We start from the raw sequence: 21,181 nt of genomic DNA on the forward strand, positions 1-21,181 counted from the left end.
CCAGGAGAAAGTGGTTAGCGCGCTTGCCTTTAACCCGAAGGTAATGTGATCAAGTCTCGTCGGTGCTACTGTTGTGGGCGTATATGTTTTTTGGGGGAAGACACTTAACAGCAATTGCTCCAACCAAGTTGTCACTATAATAGGGTATCGAAACTATCAGCCACACAAACAAAAATCAAAAATCCAAAAAAATAATCACCCGCAAAGTATATACATGGCAACTCGTAAGCTGACACGAGGTGTATGAAACAAAACACCCGTGTTATAAGGACTGTCGTTTTTCGGCCACGCGAGGATTATGTAAGTTAAATTCATTTATAAATCTCAGAACCACAAAAAGAACATTCAAAGAATTATAAAACCGTATCCTCACGACTCTTATAGACAGTTGTTAATTGCTTAAAACCTGTTCAGGATGTTTAGATATTATGTGCTAGAGGTGTCACATCTTACCCCACAGTGCTATACTTTATTTTTACCCCCTTCCACTAAAAACAACCTCTTCAAGGGTTTATATACTGAACTGTAATGAATCCCGTTAAACTACTCCTGGCCTACTATGTTTGGCCAGCACAATTCGCTGGGCTAATGTAAGGTGCTTATTTCGTGTCACTTTATTTTAAATGGTTTAAAATCTACGTTTTAATGAATTGCATCTGCAAAAACGTCAAAAACTGCTCTTAAATATACTACAAGCAAACTAAAACTCATACCTTCATAAAATAAATAAAACTACTTTCTTAAATGAAAAAAAAACACTTTAAAATCGAATACCTTGTCTTTATAACGGTCAAACTGTAAAATGTCCAAAACACACAGCAACAGTGAACTATACACTATCAAAACACCTCTGAAGCAATATCGGGCTTTATACTAAATGCTTATACTGTATTACTAACTACGGAATGTATATCGTCTGTTTAAGCATTGGTTTATGTCGTCATAGAGTATGAGACACCTGAGCGGAAACGTTAGTATATTGTCTTCATGTAGCAACGGAAATTATGTAGTTGTGCGATTCGTATATTATTATTGGTATTAAACAGATTCGGTATCCATCGTATGTTAATTAATTGTGGGTGTACGTTTTCAGATTACTGTATCAAATGTCGCTTAAATATTTAATCTATATTTTTTGATACTATACATATGTGGGTGGGGGAAGATGGGACATCTTTTTATTTTTTTCCTTGTCCCATTTAGTAGTAAACGAAGAACATTCAAAAATTTATAAAACCGTATCTTCACGACTCCTATAGACAGTTTTTATTTGTTTAAAACACGATCACGGTATTTGGATAATATGTGCAAAAGGTGTTGTATCTTACCCCACAGTTTTACGATATCGCTAAAATCGTTAAAGGTGGCGTACACAGTACCCGGAATTCGTCCGTTTTGTCTGTTTTGTCCGGATTTCGCTGCCGCATGCGGAACTCGGTAATGTGTTTGCATGCGACTTCGCATGCGACTTCGCACGCCGGATACTGTGTACAGCCACCTTAAGCCGTTGTCTATACTGCATGACTAATCCGTACGTACGTCGCCGTTCTTGCTCAATGATTCATTTCAAGATTAATCCCGGCCTTTCATTGTTTAACGTAAGTCGTATAACGTATAGTCCTACTTTGTGTAATATACTAACTGGATAAAGAAAACGCAAAGCGCAAATTTTGTAATTCTTGTATTTATTTCTGCTAGCACGTCTGGGTACATGGACGTACGTGTGCATGTGCCTCATGCTCACTGTCGAGTTAAAACAGGAGTGTTTCAATTTACACCAGGCGCACACAATGTATTGATACACCTCTTGCTCACTGTTAGGTTACAATATGGGAGCCTTCTTATAAACTAAACAAACATGGTGTATTCATAAACCGTATATGCTCAATACTGAGGTATGAAATACATTTTAAGTTTTTTTTGTTGGTACTAGACATTTATAGTAGTTTATAACATACAGACAAGATAATCGCGGAAAAGCGTTTGAAAGCGTTTAACCCGTCACAGCAAGGTGTTAGTATTTGTTCCTGTTAAAGTGTCATTTTCATGCTTATTACTTGCATTGTAATGTTTGTTTTTCTTTGAAGTAAGATCCCAATGTTTATTATCTAAACATCCGACCGTACCCGTTAAGACTAATTTAACAGGCACCGAGCAATAAAAAAACTTTGAAGTCGCTACAATTGCTTATGGTACTCATATGCTACTTGCCGTACATCGCCATATATCAAGGGTCGCAAAAGTTAATTATTGAAAAAATCCGCTTCCTACAGATAAAGCTGATGAAGCCGATTATAAGTTACTGCTATTTGCAAGCAAAGCCGCTTAGTGTGTTTTGCAATGACGCCTGTCTTATCTAACGCAAATGCAATTTGAAAAAATATAGGGTTAGTTTATTAAAGATAAGACAGTAGCTTAGATATCAGAATAATATGATGTGAGGTTTTTCGTTATATATGTGTCACGTTGCTTCTTATACATCAGTAGTGCCAGGATTAAAACTACGCGTTTTATATCGCTGTACTTCGATTGGTATACACAGTTTAGCATAAATCGTTCTTAGCTTGCGTGCCTCAGTTTAAGCTTAGCTACATAGTACTGCGGAGTAAGATGGGATACTGTTAGCACATAAATCCTATATTTCCTATTCGTGTTTATAAACAATTACCAACAGCCTATGAGAGTCGTAAGAATACGGTTTTATAATTTTTTAAATGTTCTTTGTTTACTGCCAAATGAGACGAGAAAAATAGATTGAAAAGGTGTCATAACTCCCACACCCTATAATATTTATAAAAAAATTTGGGGGGGAATTTTGGGGAATAAATCATATTTTCCTTTTAGAGCTAAGAAACCAAGATACTAAAATGGGAAAGAAAGACAAAGAAGATGAAGCCAATGAAAGCACAGGAGCGCATCATCTAATGTATGGATTGAACGACGTTCCCCCATGGTATCTCTGCATAACGTTTGGGTTACAGGTATTTATTTGAAGTTTTGTGGGTATTTTTGGTTGGTCAGTGTCTTTGAGACAAGTATAAGCTACAACGCGGACATAGAAAAGTATGAGCTTAATTTTTTACATGGGTGAGGTACCCAGCCTGAATTTGCTTACATATTTGGTGTTTATTTATTTGGAAAATCTAAAAAAACATTAAAAGAGTGTTTAAAGAATTATTTTCTTGAAAATACTAAAAAATGCTTATCAATCTGTTCTTTATTTTCTTGCAAATACTGAATAGGCTTACAAATCTATTTCTCATTTTCTTGAAAGGACTGAAAAAAGCTTACAACTTTTTTGTTTATTTTCTTGTGAAACCCCCCTCAAAAAAAAAACTTAAAAAGGTGTTAATTATTTTCTTAAAAAGGTTCAAAAATGCTTAAAAATTTATTGTTTATTTTTTAGCACCTTCTGCTCTCAGTCGGGGGAATTGTGGGCATGCCTTTATTATTGGCTCCCAAGTTATGTATGGGTAATGACGACATTGGGAACCAAGGAAGGGCTTATGTTATTGGAACTCTGTTTGTTGTATCTGGAATCAGCACAATAATACAAACGACATTTGGAAACAGGCAAGTTATGGTGCATGGTAGGGTGGGGTAAGATGGGAAATGTTTTGTTCTCTTTTTTCGTCCCATTTGGTGGTAAACAAAGACAATGCAAATAATTGTAAAATCAGGGTTGTTAATTGTTCAAAACTCGATCAGAAAATATGGGTTTTAGGTGCTTACGTTATCCCATCTTATCCCACAGTAGTATATAATAATAAATTTAAAGTTTATGGTTACCACAGCATAAAGCGTCTAATGCAAACTCTATAAAATATTCTGCAAACAAGTTGTTAAACTTATGTTTGCTTGGGCGTGACCGCTTTGCGATAAACTCATGACCGCCTTGCGATAAACTGCTGTGCGGGGTCGCTTCCCTCGTATTAATATTAACGAGTATAATTTATAGTTTGTCTAGTTTTACGATTGTCTAATCTTGACGGTTAATAAAGATTTATAGTCATTGCATACTCTGTATATATATATAGTAGGGTGGGGAAAGATGGGACACCTTATCGTTCCATTTTCCCGTCACATTTGGTAGTAAACAAAGAGCATTCAAAGAATTACAAAACCGCGTACTCTCTCGACTCCCATAGACCGTTGTTAATTGTTTAAAACAATATCAGCATATTTGGATATTATGTGCTAAAGGTGTCCCATCTCCCCCCACCCTACTATATGTATATGTGCCTGGTGTACAAAAAGAAACCCATGTAATTATAACACGACAGCGAGCATAAGGTGTATATGAAGACACCGTATGTGCTCTCTGCCATTAACCCATCAACTGACGCTGATTTTAAATCCCAGGTTACCGATTCTACAAGGAAGTTCCTTTGCATTTTTTGCTCCTATCCTTTCCAGTCTTGCCCTTCCCCACAACAAATGTCCTGACCCTTTACCCCCCGGCTCGTTTAACTCAACAACTACTTTATACAACGATACAGATGGTTCAATAGTGGACGGTGAAGAGCTATGGATGAGAAGGGTACGAGAGGTAAGTTATGACCTTTCTTATTCATAGCATAGCATAATTTTTATTATTTTTGGAATATAAGTTTAGTTATAGTACTGTGTGTTAAGATTGGATCTTGTTGGCATCTAAATCCAATATTTCTGATCGTGTTTTGAACAACTAACAACCCTGTTTAAAACAGAACACCCGTGTTATTACGACTTTTATTGTTGCTCGGTCCGACATGCAAGAATAAATAGGTGGCTTTTCGCTGCTATTATTGTGGGCGTATGTGTCCTTGGGCAAGACACTTAACGGCAATTGCTCCAACCCAGTGGTCACTAATGGGTTGTCCATCAGCCACACCTAAAAAATATAAAAAAATACCCACAAAAGCAACATACTTGGTAACTCGTAAGCTGGCACGAGGTGTATGAAACAGAACCCCCGTGTTTAACGACTGGCATTTTCGTCCGCGCGAGGATAAATTAAATTGCATTCATTTATTTGATCACACAATGCTTTTTTCAGACACAGGGCTCAATGGCTGTGGCAGCATTATTCGAAGTTATTCTTGGTATGACCGGCACAGTTGGATTAATGATGAGACTTATAGGCCCAGTCACCATAGCTCCGACTATTGCATTAATTGGATTAGATTTGTTCGCATCTGCACCCTTTCATGCTTCTACTAACTGGGCAACTGCTATTTTGTAAGTAGATTACATAAATGTGTATTATCTTAGCGCGTCGACCCAGAGTGTACGGGTCAAAGACCAATGAAGTGTATTGTAGGCGTGTGTGTACACGTAGCAGCAATTTCTTCAACCCTCAGTTGTATGAAACACATCTGCCGTGTTATAAAAACTGTAGTTGCCCTACCACGAAATGATAAATAAGTTACTAACTCATAAGCGGACTATTTATGAAACACAACCCGTGTTACAAGAACTGAAGTTGCCTTGCTAAGGTTCTAGCTCAAAAGCGAAAGATTTATAAAAACACAACCAGGTGTTATGAGAACTGTAGTAGCCCTGCCCCTTAAAATAAACAAGTAAGATTTGTATATCCTGCTCGGCCAGGCATATAACTTTATATAGTGGGGTGGGGGAGATGGGACACCTTTAGCACAAAGTATATAAATATCCTGGTCGTGTTTTAAACAATTAACAATGGTCTATGAAAGTCGCGAGGACAAGGTTTTATAATTCTTTGAACGTTCTTTGTTTACTACCAAAATGTACGATAAATAGAATAAAAAGGTGTCCCAACTTTCCCCATCCTACTATACTAATAAAGATAAACGTTCTAGTACAAGCACAGCTCTCATTGTTTCGTCACAATACTTGTCCCACATCAAAGTTCCCTTCTTCTCATTTAACCGAAAGCGCAAGTGCCACGTGATTTGGGTCCCAGCTTTCAAAATGTTTCCGGTAAGTGATACCCTTTTTATCTGAACCCCTATTCTGTTCTACGAGAGTATGTCCTACATACATTGACGCGTCACAAAACTTGACATTTACGCTGGGGTTTTATTACACCGAAACCTATGTTACCATAGCTTATATATGGCCATTAAAACCGTAACCCTAACCTTAAACCTTAAGGGCGACCATTTTTTCCATTTTAGAGGCCATTCTGAAAATCGACACCGCAGTGTCTTAATAAGTGATATTAGTTATTTTTTTGATTTTTTAATGGAATCTACATAATTGTGGTAGGACGGGGTAAGATAGGCACTGTTTATATTCATTTTCATCGCCCCATTTCGGAGTAAACAACGCACATAACAGAATTATATAACCGCATACTCAAGACTCCAAAAGAAAATCGATAAAAACAACGATTTTAAAATATGCAATATAGTAGGGTTAGGGAAGACGGGACACCTTTTCATTCCATTTTTTCGTCCCATTTGGTAGTAAACAAAAAATATTCTAAGAATTCTAAAACCGTATCCTCACGACTCACATAGACCGTTACTAATTGTTTAAAAGGCGGTCAGGATATTTGGATGTTATGTGCCAAAGGTGTGCCATCTTCCTCCACCCTACTATATTATATGTGCTAACGATATCCAATTTTGTCCCACATTATTTACTAATTTCGCAATCTAGTTCAAAAAAACATTCTTTTGAAATTTTATAAAGGATTTCTATATTTTTAGGTTCTGATAGCCCTTATCTGTGGGTGGACATTATGTTGGATATTAACAGCCACAGACTATTTATCACCGGATCCTGCAGATCATAGTTACTATGCAAGAGCTGACATAAGAATTGCAGTCATTCATAATAGCCCTTGGTGAGCATGTACATATATATCAACATGTAGTGGCGAAGCCAGGGGGAGGGTTTAGGGGGTCACGACCCCCGCCTCTTTTAAACCAAAAAAATGTTTGTTTTTTTTAATTTCTAGAATTAGAATGAAAAGTCTCATCTTTCCATACCCTACTAAAATATATATGCATATTATACCTGTCTATATACAAACTGTTTAAAGAGACAGTAAATTATTTGCCCCAAAATAAATAGCCTAGGTAGGCTATGACATCTTTTCGTGCAGGCTTATTGCTATTTCAAGTTGTTTTTTCCCATAGGTTTCGTGTTCCCTACCCTGGACAGTGGGGCGCTCCACGAGTTGTACTTTCTGGGGTGATTGGAATGTTAGGCGGGGTACTGGGAAGCACTATTGAATCAATCGGCGACTACTATGCGTGTGCTAAGCTTACAGAGAGCCCGCCACCCCCTAAACACTCAATTAACAGGCAAGTTTTTTTAAAAAAACATTTCTTAATTCAACAACTTAGATCAGTGGTTCTTGAACTTTTTTTGTATGTTTACCTTTTTTAACAAAGATACTTATCTATTTTACCCCCAATATGTAATATGGCGCTCATTTATTAAAAAGCGAAAACAACTAATAACATCAGTTATGTTTAATGCGACGGATGCGCTTGCTTTTTGGCAACGAGTTGTTCAAGGTGTGGTAAAGTACTACATTTGGCACAAATTTTCTGTTCCGTCAACTGATGGATTTTGATTGATAGCTGATTTACTCCAGTTCAAGAAATGCTGATTTATAGATTTTAGACAACGGTTAAGTGACCAATGGGCACTGAGCCCAATTGGCAGTTGAAATGCCGTTATAAATGTCTTTCCCAAGCACACACGCGACCACTATGGTAGAAGAGTTGACCGTCGAATTTGTGAGGCAGGCGCTCTTTACTACGACGGCAATTAAAATGACACTTTAAATTACCGACAGTTAAATTAAAATGCATAAATACTAATAAAAACACTTCACAATTTATCCTAAATTACTATAACAGTGTTATGTTATTCCACAACTTATTTTATCTGTGACGTCACAGAGGGATTATGATGGAAGGTATGGGTTGTGTTCTTGCTGGACTTTTCGGTACAACAACAGGAACGACTTCATTTAGTGAAAATATTGCTGCTATTGGCGTGACAAGAGTCGGAAGCAGAAGGGTGAATTATATAACTGTCAATATTTAGTGCCATAGTAGGGTTGGGGAAGATGGGGCACCTTTTAACTCTATTTTCTTATCCCATTTAGTGGTAAACAAAGTTCAAAGAATTATAAAACTTTATCTCTACGACTCTCATAGGCCGTTGTTAATTGCTTAAAACACGATCAGGATTCAAGATATTATGTGCTAAAGGTGTCTCATCTTTCCCCACCCTACTATATTTTAAGCCGAAAGCATAATTTCAAAACTTAACTTTTTTTTAGTTTACTTTTCTTATACAACATACAAATCTTACATGGCGTTTTCTTATACATTCTGTATAAAATACGCCTAAGATCATTTTTTTGGAACACGCTTGCCAATTTCCTTTCCAACAATTACAAGACTTTATTCTATGATTATTTGGTGCCGAATGCATTTTGTCACTATAATATTTCCAACTTTAAAAAGATTGGTATGTTTTAGGTTCTCCAAACTGCTGGGGCACTTTTCATTATAATGGGCTGCGTGTCAAAAGTCGGCAGCATATTCGTTACTTTACCAGAGCCGGTGATGGGCGGGATATTTCTCATTATGTTTGGCATGATAGCAGCAGTTGGCTTATCCAATCTACAATACGTTGATATGAACTCGCCAAGGTAGGACACGAAACCTTTTATTTTTAATAAAGTAGAGTGGGGGGAAACGGGACACCTTCAGCACATAATTTCTAAATATTCTGAACATGTTTTAAACAATTAACAACGGTCTATGAGAGTCTTGGAATACGGTTTTAGAATTTGAATGTTCTTTGTTTACGAGAAAATAGAATGAAAAGGTGTCCCATCTTCTCTCACCCTACCATATATTGAATTAAGTTAAATGTAACTTGGTTATCTTGATGATATGGTAAGGCAACGATAGTCGTTAAAGCATAGTTGTTCTGTTTTATACACCCCATGCCTGCTTATGAGCCACCACACATATGTAACTTTGTGAGTCATTGTTTTTTTGTTGTTGCTATAATTTTGACAACCCATTTAGTGACCATTGGGTTGGAACAATGTATTGCCCAAGCACACATGCGCCCATGCTCTATATACAGTTTCGTCTTTGTTCATGTATTAAATAGCGTGCCTAACCATTTCAACAAAAATATGATTTTGGGTATATTTATATAGAAACGTCTTTGCGGTTGGATTCACTCTCTACATGGGCCTCGCTATTCCAGAATGGGTGAAAGGAAATACTAACGCCATTAACACCGGTTCCCCGTTATTTAACGAAGTGTTTACAGTGTTGCTCAGTTCACCAATGTTGGTTTCAGCAATACTGGCAGGAGTGCTGGATAACACGTTACCTGGTAACACTGAAAACATCTTCGACTGATATAGTACATATATATATTGCCAAAAAAACTTACGTTGGTGAGGTCCTATTGCGACACACGCAAGGGAACATGGGGTGTCGACCAGAGGTGACTCATTACCCCATACGCATTACTTTACGTTTTCCCATCACTTGTGACAGTTTAAAACGCCTATTTTTGAAATCGTCACTATTATGTCATGTTTTATGATATAACGTCATATTTTGTGATATTGCGTCACAGTGTGTGCTATTACGTAATATTTTATGATAACACGTCATATTTTATTATAGTTTGTCATATTCTAGGCACCCGTGAAGAACGGGGATTCACCAAATGGGAGAACAGTGTAGCAAGCGATTTCTCAGATAATACGGATCAGGACGACTACAGCAAAGTCTGCTACAATTTACCATTCTCAACCAATTGCAGGTCAGTTTAAAAACTACATAATGTAGTAGGTTGTGATGGGGTGGTTCTTGTTTAATTCTGTTTTATGGCTCCATTTAGTAGTAAACAAATTATATTTGCATAATTTTATACCAGTAGTTTCTTACTAAATTTGCGTTGTTGTATGTAAACATTGTGGGGAAGATGGGACACTTTTGATTCTATTGTTTCATCTCATTTGGGAGTAAACAAAGAACATTCAAAAAATTATAAAAGCGTATCCTCGCGACTCCCATAAACCAATGGTAAATGTTTGGAACACGATCCGTATATTTGAGTATTACATGCTAAAGGTGTTCCAACTTCCCCCACCTTACTATATATTAAACTTTTTAATTGCAGACTTGCCAAGTATCTTCCTTTTCTGCCCGAGTTCGACGACCGTGTGAGGCGCAAAAGAGAGCAGGAACTCGAAGAGCAAACTCGCAGGACCGAAATGGGACTTCGGGAGCTTGGAGTCGAAATGAACCTACTGCCAAGCTCGGTCGTTTAACGAAGACAAGGTTTCCGCTGTCAGAAATACTTTTTGACGAATTTGAAGATTTATATACAGAATTTTGGAATGTGAGCTTCGTCTTTAGCGCAAGTAATTTTTTAGTGGTGATCAAAAGGTTTTAGTATTAGTAGAGACAACGTGTAAACAATAATTTATCATCATTTTATTGCAGCAAAGCGCAACGTTGCGAAAGAAAATTATCTCACTTAAGTTGACACCTCAAATGCCTTTTCTCTTCAAAGTGTTTTCATATGTTTAATGACCGGCCGGTATTTTATTGTGTTTAAAATAACATTTAACTTAACAGGCACTAAATTACTGGCACACTTAAATTTAAACTGTATTTGTATACAGTTATTTTGCTGGCTTTAGATAAAAAAAAGCTCTTCTTAAAATGCCTTGTATAAGTCAACTCATATTACATATCTATATGAATAGTAGTCTTCATTTTGTCAAAATCAGTTTTCTAAACATTTGTTTACTGTAATGACTATGTAAAAAATAAATAGAATTAGACTAAAAAAATGCCTGATTAATTTGTAGCACCAAACTTTTTTTAGTATCCTGGTGCGCGGAGTTCTAAATTTTCGAATTTATAAAATGTAGCCATACTTGTGGCGCGGTAACGAATATAAATTATCTCTGAAACAATACATCTCTGGCTCACCACTCGGCAAAATATTTGCGGAAGCTTTAAAACTTGAATTCTTTGCATATTTCCCACGCCTAAATACGATCTCTATGTGCACGCATATTTTTCAGATGCTATATCATGTGGAACTTAATAATAATTCCACCGACCACCCTGACGCAGCAGGTGGGCTATATATGCCAGCAGATAGTTCGCACACAACACCTATGTTGTACAATACTGTGGAATAAGATGGAATGACGTGGGCATCTACATTCTAAATCCTATATTTCCTGATCGTGTTTTGATAAAAAAAAAACGCTTTTTGAGAGTCGTGATGATAGGACTATTTAATTCTGAAAATATTCTTTGTTTAATACCAAACGGGACGAAAAAAGAGAATGAAAACTTGTCCTTTCTTACCCCACCCTACCATATAACGCAACACACGGGAAAATACTACATTAAATTAGCACAAGCACACTAGTTACAATTGTACTCAAAGTCAAAACAAAAGAACATGTGAATTTTTGCTTAGAATTCAACTACCCTAGTATATAATACAGACGAGACACGAAATAAACCAGACAGTGGTATTTTTCACACCAAACGTCAGCGATTGAAGATTACAAGAATATCCTGTTTCACTTAATTACATTATGATGGATAGCACTCCATCAGTCATATAACAAAGCATGGGAATTTGCGAACGTAGCGAAACTACCTGGCCGTCAAAATCGTATCTTTTAAAAAGAAAATCTTACCTTGAAAGAAGATTTTCCTCTTCTGTTTTAATTCCCTATAAAGTCGGATAGGGAGAGATGGGACAACTTTTCATTCTATTTTCTCGTCCAATTTGGCAGCAAACAAAGAATTATACAACCGAATTCTAGCGACTCTCATAGACTGGTGTTAATTGTTTAAAACACGATCAGGATATTTGGATATTATGTGCTAATTGTGTCCCGTCTTACCCCACAGTACTGTAATATTTAGCACTGTTTTTAAGTAAGATGAATACCGTTAGCACATATTATCACATATTTCTCAATTCTGTTTTGAACAATTAACAACGCTCTTTTAGGTTCGTGAGGATACAGTTATATATAATAGGGTTGGGAAGAAAGGACACCTTTAGCACATAATATATAAACATCCTAACTCTGTTTTAAACTATTAACAACGGTCTATGGCAGTCGTGAGAACACGGTTTTATAATTATTTGAATGATCTTTGTTTACTACCAAAATGGAGAAAAAAAAAAGGATAAAAAGCTGTCCCATCTCCCCCTACCCTACTATGATTTTTTTGATTAACTGATTTAAATTACCTTAACCATAAACCAATCTTAAAATAATACTAAATATTTCTGCACACTTTATAACATCTAACTATACAGTAACTAAACATAACCAGTTTAAATATGAATGTATAACAGATTCATATTATCTCCACTTTCAAGATTTTATGTATGCCAACTTATTTATGTACCAGCTATACCTCATGCGCAGAAGAAGAAATTGACAAAAAAAGGGAATAGAGATAAATCAGCAACAAACCGATTTTTTGCCGACGTAAAAGTCTGTGTACTGCAATTTTTGTGTAAAAAAAGGGCAGAAAAGTCTGTTCGGACTAGATAACACCAACGTAATACGTACATAATGTTGCCCGATTGATATTTTCTGTATTTATTTCAATTTTTGTTAAAATTTCGCAGATGATTTAATTTGCTTAATTTAAAGGTTTTGCTTAAAATATTTGTATAAACCTATTATTTGCCTATCTAGGCACAAATGGTCATATGTAGTATTCTATAATGTTAGGTTCCTAAACGACAAGCCATACACGAAGGCTTTGTTTTAGCATTGAGTTATTCCGTTATGCCAAATGCGTGACTTCTGCGCGTATATGTTTCTGCATCGTTGTATGATTATCATATTAGATAGTAATATAGTAGGGTGGGGGAAGGTGGGACACCTTTAGCCATCGTATCCAAATATCCTGATCGTGTTTTAAACAATTACCAACAGTCTATGGGAGTCGTGAGGATACGGTTTTATAATTCTTTGAATGTTCACTGTTTACTTCCAAATGCGACGAGAAAATCGATGGAACAGGTGTCCCATTCCCCCCACTCTAATATACATTTGACCAATAAAACGTTAACACCAAGTTAGGGATTTTTGTAAACCGTTTGTTATGTGGTTCGCTCTAGACTTATCTCACCTAACGCGCTCCAAGCATTTGTTGCTTGAAGTTGGCTTCAAGACGCGTGTTCTTGGGTGCGTTCCTCCCTGAGACTTCATTATCGTGTATTGCGTCTGCATAATAGTATAGTAGTCTACAAAAGAAGTTCATGCTGTGTTTCTTACGTCTACAGTGTTTATAGTTTACGTTGTATATATTTAAAGTTACGAATGAATGAATGAATGAATGAATGAATGAATGAATGAATGAATGAATGAATGAATGAATATAACTTACTTTATCCACGCGTAACCGCGGTAAATGACAGTCGCTAAAACACGGGTGTTCATACACCTCGCGCCAGCTTTTAAGTAACCATGTATATATGTTACTTTTGAGTTTACTTAAATATGCAGTTCCCTATATCAATAAAGTCATACTATTTGATTTGGTTATCAAGTAATGACTTAGCCTTAGCATCGGTAAATGATTTATTACCACGAAAGTTTATTCACAGCCAATAAGAATTTACGGAAACTTTTAAATATTTGAACACCATCTAGGTCACGTCAGAGGTGATTTCTAGGCTTTGATTTTGAAGTAAATATGTTAACAGTGAGAAAGGTATTGTGCATTGGCCGGGATGCCCGTATATAAAGATTACACCTTATGGGCTGACATTTTGTTTGCGACCAGATTTAAAGAAAGGGTAATATTGTTGAGGTTAAGTTTTTTAAAGTATCACTGAAATAATTAACATTGCACATTAAATCGGATTTTATAGGCTGTGGTATATGGGTTAAAGTTTTTTTTTTACATTTTATAGACGGTATAGTATAATCTTTAAGATTCAACTTAAATTCTGCAACTACTAAAATGGACGGAGTAGATAATACATCGTTTGTGGTACGTATAGCCTAAATTTATCTACCACTTATGTTTAAAATGGTATGTGAATATAGAATGCTGGGGTAAAATGAGATGTGTTTTTATTCCCTCTTATGGTCCCGCTTGGTAGTAAAGAAAGAATATTTGCAATTTATATTTCCGCGACTCCAAAAGAGATTGTTCAAAAAAGGCCAAAAGACCGTTGTTAATAGGTTAAAATACTCCAAAAAGAGATTGTTCAAAAAAGGCCAAAAGACCGTTGTTAATAGGTTAAAATATGAGAAAATGTGGGATTTAGTTGCTTACAGTATTCGATCTTACCCCACAATATTCTATAGTATTAAACCTTTTCTTTTATTATCATCAGGTCTAAATAATCGTTTTATTTAACAATTTAGAGCAACGAAATTCCACGCTTTAGTAGTAGTGATGACGTGTCGGTGAGTGATCTGACGTCACATGACGTAGATGACGACGATTCATCAGATCTGTTGTATAAAGTTGATGATGCCCCTGCCTGGTATGCATGTGTTGCCTTTGGAATTCAGGTAGGCCTACATAGTGATAGTTTGAACCAACTGTAACTGTGAAAGGGTATGTCGTATTTGCGGTTGAAGAGGTGTATTTAGACGTTCGTGGCGTATAACTTGTGTGCCGAAGTTCGCCGCGTATGATTTATATGCAGAAGTTCGCCTCGTATAACTTGTTTGCAGAATCTCTAGTAGGCCGTGGTATAAACCTTTTCGTAAGTTCGCATAACCAAACAAAAACCTTACTGCTTTTAAAAACTTTACGCATAGGCCTGTTGGCCTTCCATTTGTAGAGTTACATTGGTAAAATATTTCAGCACTATTTGGTTGCACTTGGGGGCATGGTGGGGCTACCTTTGCTCCTGGCTGGTCCCTTGTGTATTCCTAACGATGACGATGGAGACGTTGCAAGGGCTTTTATCATAAGCACTGTCTTCTTTGTGGCTGGCATCTGCACAATGCTACAAACAACTTTTGGGATAAGGTAAATTATATCCAGATGGATGAACTTTCTCTTGAAATATATGACCGTTGTTAATGGTTTAAATTACCATGAAATATAGGATTTAGATGCTTATGTTACAGTACTTCATTTTACCCTCACAATTCTAGTTGTATGTCTACTGAAATAGTAGCCATATTAGGTTATTACAATTCAAAATTCATAAGGCTAGATTTAAAGATTAGAACTTGTAAATAACCTAATCATAAAGCCATTTAAAGTATATATATATTTAATATATTCCACAACTGTTGTACCCTACCATACAAAATGTATTGCTGGAAAATTTCATAAGGTAAAAACTTTAGCTTTATTGTACCAACAGTTGTCTGCCATCCAGCAGGACTGTTTGTTTTATGGTACTTTAGAAGCAATGTACAAGCATTTGAGATATTATTTATACATTATAAATGGTTAGTCAAACTTGGCATCATTTTTAAAGGGTGTTTATCCAGGTTGCCAATCATGCAGGGCGGTACGTTCAGTTTTCTTCCACCTACACTTGCCATCCTGTCTTTGCCTCACAATAAATGCCCTCCAGCTCTACCTAGTGGCTTCAACAACGTCACATACACTCTATATAACGACACAGATGGAAGCATTATTGATGGGACAGAAGTATGGCAGAGGAGAATAAGAGAGGTTATGATAGTTACTTATAAGTATAGAGCAGTGGTTCCCAAACTGGGGTTCGTACAGCAGTTTTAGAGGGTCCGCAATCAAGCAATGATTATGATTAGACAATAAAGCTCTTTCATTAGTGTGGTTTTCGCATTTTACTCTATAGCGTTCTCTGATTTTTATAGGGCTGCGAAATATCAAAATATTTGCAAAGGGTTCACCTGCACCAGGCAAATTTTTTAGAAAAGTTTGGGAACCGCTGGTATAATAGACTATGGTCAGCCATGCCCACAACAAAGTATAGCCTGCCATTGGGAGTGTTTTATACAAAAATCTGGCTTATAATCTCTTAACTGCATCTGTTAAAAGATGTATTTATCACAGACTCACAATGAGTCACAATCTAGCCCTACTTAAATAGTTGGGTCCAATTTCAGGTTCAGGGAGCAATCGCTGTCTCTTCATGTTTGCAAATTTTGCTTGGCTTGACTGGTGCTATTGGTTTTTTACTTCGGTTTATTGGACCTTTAACCATTGCCCCTGCTGTTGCATTGATTGGGTTGGACCTCTTTTCCACAGCTTATGGAGATGCATCCACGCAATGGGGAATTGCAATGTTGTAAGTACGATTTTTTAAACAGTATTCTGGAATTTTAAAGTATGTTTTCCACATATTTTTTATCATTTACAATCTTTTGTTGTGATATAATGAATGTCTTTCTTTATCCTCACGTAGCCGGAAAGCGACAATCATTATAGCACTGATGTTTTGTTTCATACACCTTGTGCTAGCTTACAAGTTACCACAATTGTAACTCTGCTGGTGATTCTATTTTCGGACTTTTTGTTTTATGTATGGCCCACAGTTTGGACAACCCATTAGTGACCACTGGGTTGGAGAAGTTGCCGTTAATTGTTTGGCCTAAGGAAGCTTTCTCCAACAAAGGTAGCACCGGCAAGCCTTGAACCCATAATCTGCGGATTATAGGCATGTGAACTAACCAACTGTGCCATGCGGCAGACACTTCTTATCGTTTTATTAATCTATTCCTTGTTTTGTCATAGCACATCCTTTGTTCTTATTCTATGCTCACAATACTTAAAGAATGTGAATATTCCATTTCCACATTACTCAATGAAAAAGAAATTTACTTGGAAGAAAGCTCCAATTTTTAAGATGTTCCCTGTAAGTAACTTTACAAATGAAATCACCATTAAAAATATTTTAAATTTTTTTTATTAAAACTTTTATACAATTCATATAAGTATATTTCTTGATACAAAAAAGTTATCACATATGTAACTATAAGGGTAATTGTTTTTTATATAGGCTAATGTATGGCTAAAAATTTAGACAACCCATTAGTGACCAATACTTTGGACAAATTGCTGTTAAGTGTCTTGCCCAAGGATACATACGCACACAATGGTAGCAGCGACGAGCCTTGAACCCATAACATCTCTGTTAAAGTAAAGTGTGCTAAAAATCTTTTAGGTCAGTTGTATTATAACACAGGTACTGTTTGCGTTGGTACTGGCGTGGCTACTCTGCCTTATTCTAACAGAATGCAATGCTCTACCAAGCGACCCAGACAATCCTGCATATAAAGCTAGGACAGATATAAAGCTTAACGTTTTGAACAAAGCCCCATGGTAAGATAATTTATCATATTAGCCTGTGTAGGCTGCACATTTTATGTTAGTACATTTTTGTGATCCTGTTAGTTCTTCTCTATATTTGTTTGTTTAAAATAAACATCTAATGAAGATTGTTTTATTTTTAATCCTATTTTTTTTCGGCAACGCTAAAAGATTGGTTTTCACATATAAATATTTTATATTTTATTTTTTTCATATTTTGTTAAAGAGTATTCTCTTTTAAAGACTAACATAAATAAAATTGACTGTCATTTTTAAACCAAACCTTTGAAAAGAACACAATTGTGCCATATATATATATATATACTGATTGTAATGTTTGTATTCAAACTGGTCGGAAAATCTGTGTAAAAAAATCTAAAAAAATGATCACCTACAAAGTAACATACATAGTAACTAGCAATCTGTCACAAGGTGTATGAACACCAGCCTTATAACGACTGTCACCCCGCGAAGATAAAGCATGTTACATTCATCTTAAAATTTCGGTCATGCTATATGTAGAACCATATTACAAATAAGTTGAGTATTTATTTCAGGTTTCGGTTTCCTTACCCGGGGCAGTGGGGATTACCCCGGGTGACTCTTGCTGGGGTGATAGGAATGATGGCTGGGGTTGTGGCGGGGATTGTTGAATCGATTGGGGATTACTACGCATGTGCAAGACTCTCTGGGGCCCCTAACCCCCCCACCCATGCTATTAACAGGTAGGACAAAACATCTTCACATTTTACTCTTTTTTAAATTTTTTTTTTTTTTTTATAATGCATGACTGTTTTTAGTATAATATCTTTTAGTATAATATAAGTATAAAGATTTGCTGTGTGATTTTTTTGTCTGTATTAATAATACTATATCAGACGGCCCATTAGCAGACATTGTTTAAAGCAATTACTATTCGGTATCTTTCCAGGGGTTCTGTAAGAAGAAATCTTAATATCTGTCTATTTTTTAAAATTTTGCTTCAATAAATGTAGTCTGCCTATAATAGATAAGCTGTTGCGATCATATATGGCACAGCGTTTTTGCATTCTAGGGTTTCCGCTGCTGTTTTAATGAAAACTAATGTATTGGAACAGAATTAAAATTTGGTTTAAAACAGCTTCACTTGTATTAGAAATCGGTTTTAATTTTTTTAATCAATAATTGGTTTGATTTATTTTCAGGGGAATTCTAATGGAGGGGTTTGGCTGCTTGCTGGCGGGTGTCATTGGGACAAGCACGGCTACAACCTCCTTCAGTGAAAATATTGGAGCAATTGGAATCACAAGAGTTGGAAGTAGAAGGGTGGGTTGGATAAGTTTACAAATATTTATAAATATTTTAATGTGGTGTATTTACAGTTATAACATAGGTGTCTTCTTAAATACCATCATTGAGACACATTTGGTGTATTTATATTTATCCTACATGGTTACTGTCAAGGTATAACATGGGTATCTTCCTATACACCAAACACAGGCCGAGTATTCTTAAACCTCATCCTAACTATTGAATTGTAATGTGTGCGCCTATTGTTGAACTTCAATCGCAATGAATAACATGTAACAGTAATACCATAATAATAACTCCTATTTGTCTCATCGATTACGGTAGCGAAGATTTAGAAATATTTTAATCGAAAAGGCTGGATATAGTGGCAAAACAACAGTTGTTAAAACACCCTTGCAATTAAAAACATATTTACATTTAATTGGAAGAAAACGAGTGTGGTCGCTACACTTAGAGGAGAAATGAGCCATTTTTAAAAATTAAGTTGAACTTTTAATATAAACATAAGGACCCGTACAATAAGAGCATAATCCTCCATCCCAGGTCCTGCAAGTAGCTGGCTTCATCTTCTTCATCCTTGGGATGCTTAGCAAGTTTGGGAGCATCTTTGTCACGATCCCGGATCCAGTGATCGGAGGTTTGTTCTGTGTGATGTTTGGGATGATCGCGGCAGTCGGACTCAGCAACTTGCAGTATGTGGATCTTAATTCACCCAGGTTAGTGGAGAATTAAGGTTGCATGCTTAGATGCATGTATTGTATGCTGATGTATTTTTACAGCGTAATGTAATATGATGTTCATACTTTTAGTTGTAGTTTTTCCTTGTAAAAGATAATTGCAATGCAAAATTGAAAGACAGACACGAAATAACTCGGACATAGCAGTTTTTGTGATGTACTGTGGTGTCACTAACATTTATTTTAGATGAATGAATGTACTTTATCTCGCCTGGCTAGAAAGCGTTGTTATAACACGGGTGTTCTGTTTCATACACCTTGTGCCAGCTTACGAGTTACCGTGTATGTTGCTTTGTGGGTAATTTTTTATATTTATGGCTGATAATGGACAACCCATTAGTGACCACTGGGTTGGAGCAATTGCTGTTAAGTGTCTTGCCCAACGACACATACTCCTACAATGCTAGCTGTGCCAACCTTGAACCCAATACTTCTGGGTTAGAAGCAGGCGTGCTAACCACTTTGCACCGGCGATGGACAAATGATGTGTGTGGCGTGTGGGTGTGACTTTCAAGGTTCCTGTATTAGAGACCATTAATTTCTCAGGTTTTGTAGCTGAAACTTGTTATTACAGGAATCTGTTTATAATTGGTTTCTCTATCTTCATGGGATTAACAGTGCCAGAATGGATGAAAGCAAACCAAGGTGTTATACAGACTGGGGTGATGGAGATCGACCAAATATTATCTGTGCTTCTGGAAACTTCCATGCTAGTTGGTGGAATACTTGCTCTTGTATTTGATAACACAATTCCAGGTAACTACTGTTGTGGTATGTGGATTTTGGATCAGTCTGGTCTCTTCCAAGTCTTTGAAAAAAAGCAGATTTTGCAAAGTGGTTAGTGCGCCCGCCTGTAATTACTCCAACCAAGTGGTAACTAATTTGTAGTCCAAATTTTCAGCAATACATAAAAAAATCCAAAAAATAACCACCCACAAAGTAACATTCTTGGTAACTTGTTAAGCTGGCATAAGGTGTATGAACACCTGTGTATAAGGATAAGTTACATTCATTCATTTATATTGACCAAAAAAACTTGACAAAAGATATTTCCTTAACAATTAAATTATGTTTAAACAAGTATTTTTACACATATTTATTCCTTAAAATTTACCTAGGTACTGAAAGTGAACGTGGTATTGTAAAATGGCGAAACGCTAAGAACGGTAATGAGGTTCTTGACGAGAAAACTTTGCTTCAACAGGAAGCAGATTGTTACAAACTTCCCTTCCCGACTAATTGCTGCAGGTTTGGTATACTGAAGTTACAGATTCAATTTTTTTTATTTGGCTTTATCCGGCTCTGTGGCAAAATGGTTAGCGTGCCTGCTTCCAACCCAGGGTTAATGGGTTCAAGGCTCGTCGCTGCTACAATATTTTATGGGATTATGTGCTCTTGGGCATGACACTTAACAGCAGTTGCTCCAACCCAGTGGCCACTAATGGGTCTTTTAAATTATCAGCCATACATAAAAAATTAAAACTTTCCTCAAAAAATAATAATACACAAAGTAATATACATGGTAACTCGTAAGCTGGCACAGGCTGTACAAAACAGTACCCGTGTTATAACTACTGTCGTTTTCAAGCCACGCGAAGATAAAACAAGTTACATTTATTCATTCGTTTTATAATCTACATTCTATATTCAGGTTTTCTCGGTATATTCCCATTTTGCCAGAGTTCATGGGCAGGTACGATGGAGATGTAGAAAAAGGACAAGGCATGAACTTTGTCACCAAGTTTTAATGTGAAATGTAGTCTATTTGTACGTAAATAAAAATACAAAATATTTTGAATCTGTTGTGTTGTTTTTCTACTCATCTTGTCTGTTACCGAGGTATAATTTCAAACTAAT

The 21,181-nt window shown here is 36.3% G+C and overlaps 2 protein-coding genes across 3 annotated transcripts; both read left to right on the plus strand.

Moving 5' to 3' along the window:
- Positions 1-2,822: 2,822 nt before the first annotated feature.
- LOC149726959 (solute carrier family 23 member 2-like) lies at positions 2,823-10,822 on the plus strand. The gene is made up of 12 exons (XM_089890149.1): positions 2,823-2,981; positions 3,407-3,573; positions 4,363-4,549; positions 5,039-5,220; positions 5,820-5,940; positions 6,675-6,811; positions 7,107-7,274; positions 7,881-8,001; positions 8,469-8,641; positions 9,164-9,345; positions 9,660-9,783; positions 10,144-10,822. The coding sequence occupies exons 1-12, from the start codon at positions 2,868-2,870 to the stop codon at positions 10,292-10,294; spliced, it is 1,827 nt and encodes a 608-aa protein (XP_089746275.1). The 5' UTR covers positions 2,823-2,867; the 3' UTR covers positions 10,295-10,822.
- A 2,932-nt stretch (positions 10,823-13,754) lies between these two features.
- LOC149726960 (solute carrier family 23 member 1-like) lies at positions 13,755-21,122 on the plus strand. Of its 2 annotated transcripts, XM_089890147.1 has the most exons (14): positions 13,755-13,824; positions 13,942-14,021; positions 14,402-14,551; positions 14,851-15,017; positions 15,491-15,677; positions 16,094-16,275; positions 16,722-16,842; positions 17,173-17,309; positions 17,855-18,022; positions 18,482-18,602; positions 19,131-19,303; positions 19,899-20,080; positions 20,443-20,572; positions 20,976-21,122. In XM_089890147.1, exons 2-14 carry the CDS (start codon positions 13,992-13,994, stop codon positions 21,070-21,072), a joined length of 1,845 nt encoding a protein of 614 aa, XP_089746273.1. In that variant the 5' UTR covers positions 13,755-13,824; positions 13,942-13,991; the 3' UTR covers positions 21,073-21,122. The 2 variants fall into 2 exon arrangements, with proteins under 2 accessions (XP_089746273.1, XP_089746274.1); XM_089890148.1 differs by lacking the exons at positions 13,755-13,824; positions 13,942-14,021; positions 14,402-14,551 and adding an exon at positions 14,578-14,748.
- Positions 21,123-21,181: the final 59 nt, after the last annotated feature.

The sequence above is a fragment of the Ciona robusta genome, chromosome 12 (assembly GCF_009617815.1).
Source record: "Ciona robusta chromosome 12, ASM961781v2".
Classification (NCBI taxonomy): domain Eukaryota; kingdom Metazoa; phylum Chordata; class Ascidiacea; order Phlebobranchia; family Cionidae; genus Ciona; species Ciona robusta.

What these genes read in the sequence shown, in the direction of transcription:
- LOC149726959 (XM_089890149.1), top strand. Translation starts at nt 2,868, where the DNA reads ATGGGAAAGAAAGACAAAGAAGATGAAGCCAATGAAAGCACAGGAGCG. An exon ending in CAAACGACATTTGGAAACAG is followed by an intron (nt 3,574 to 4,362) that starts GCAAGTTATGGT and finishes TTTAAATCCCAG; the next exon opens with GTTACCGATTCTACAAGGAA. An exon ending in GTTGATATGAACTCGCCAAG is followed by an intron (nt 8,642 to 9,163) that starts GTAGGACACGAA and finishes ATATTTATATAG; the next exon opens with AAACGTCTTTGCGGTTGGAT.
- LOC149726960 (XM_089890147.1), top strand. Translation starts at nt 13,992, where the DNA reads ATGGACGGAGTAGATAATACATCGTTTGTG. An exon ending in TAGATAATACATCGTTTGTG is followed by an intron (nt 14,022 to 14,401) that starts GTACGTATAGCC and finishes TTAACAATTTAG; the next exon opens with AGCAACGAAATTCCACGCTT. An exon ending in ATTTGATAACACAATTCCAG is followed by an intron (nt 20,081 to 20,442) that starts GTAACTACTGTT and finishes AAATTTACCTAG; the next exon opens with GTACTGAAAGTGAACGTGGT.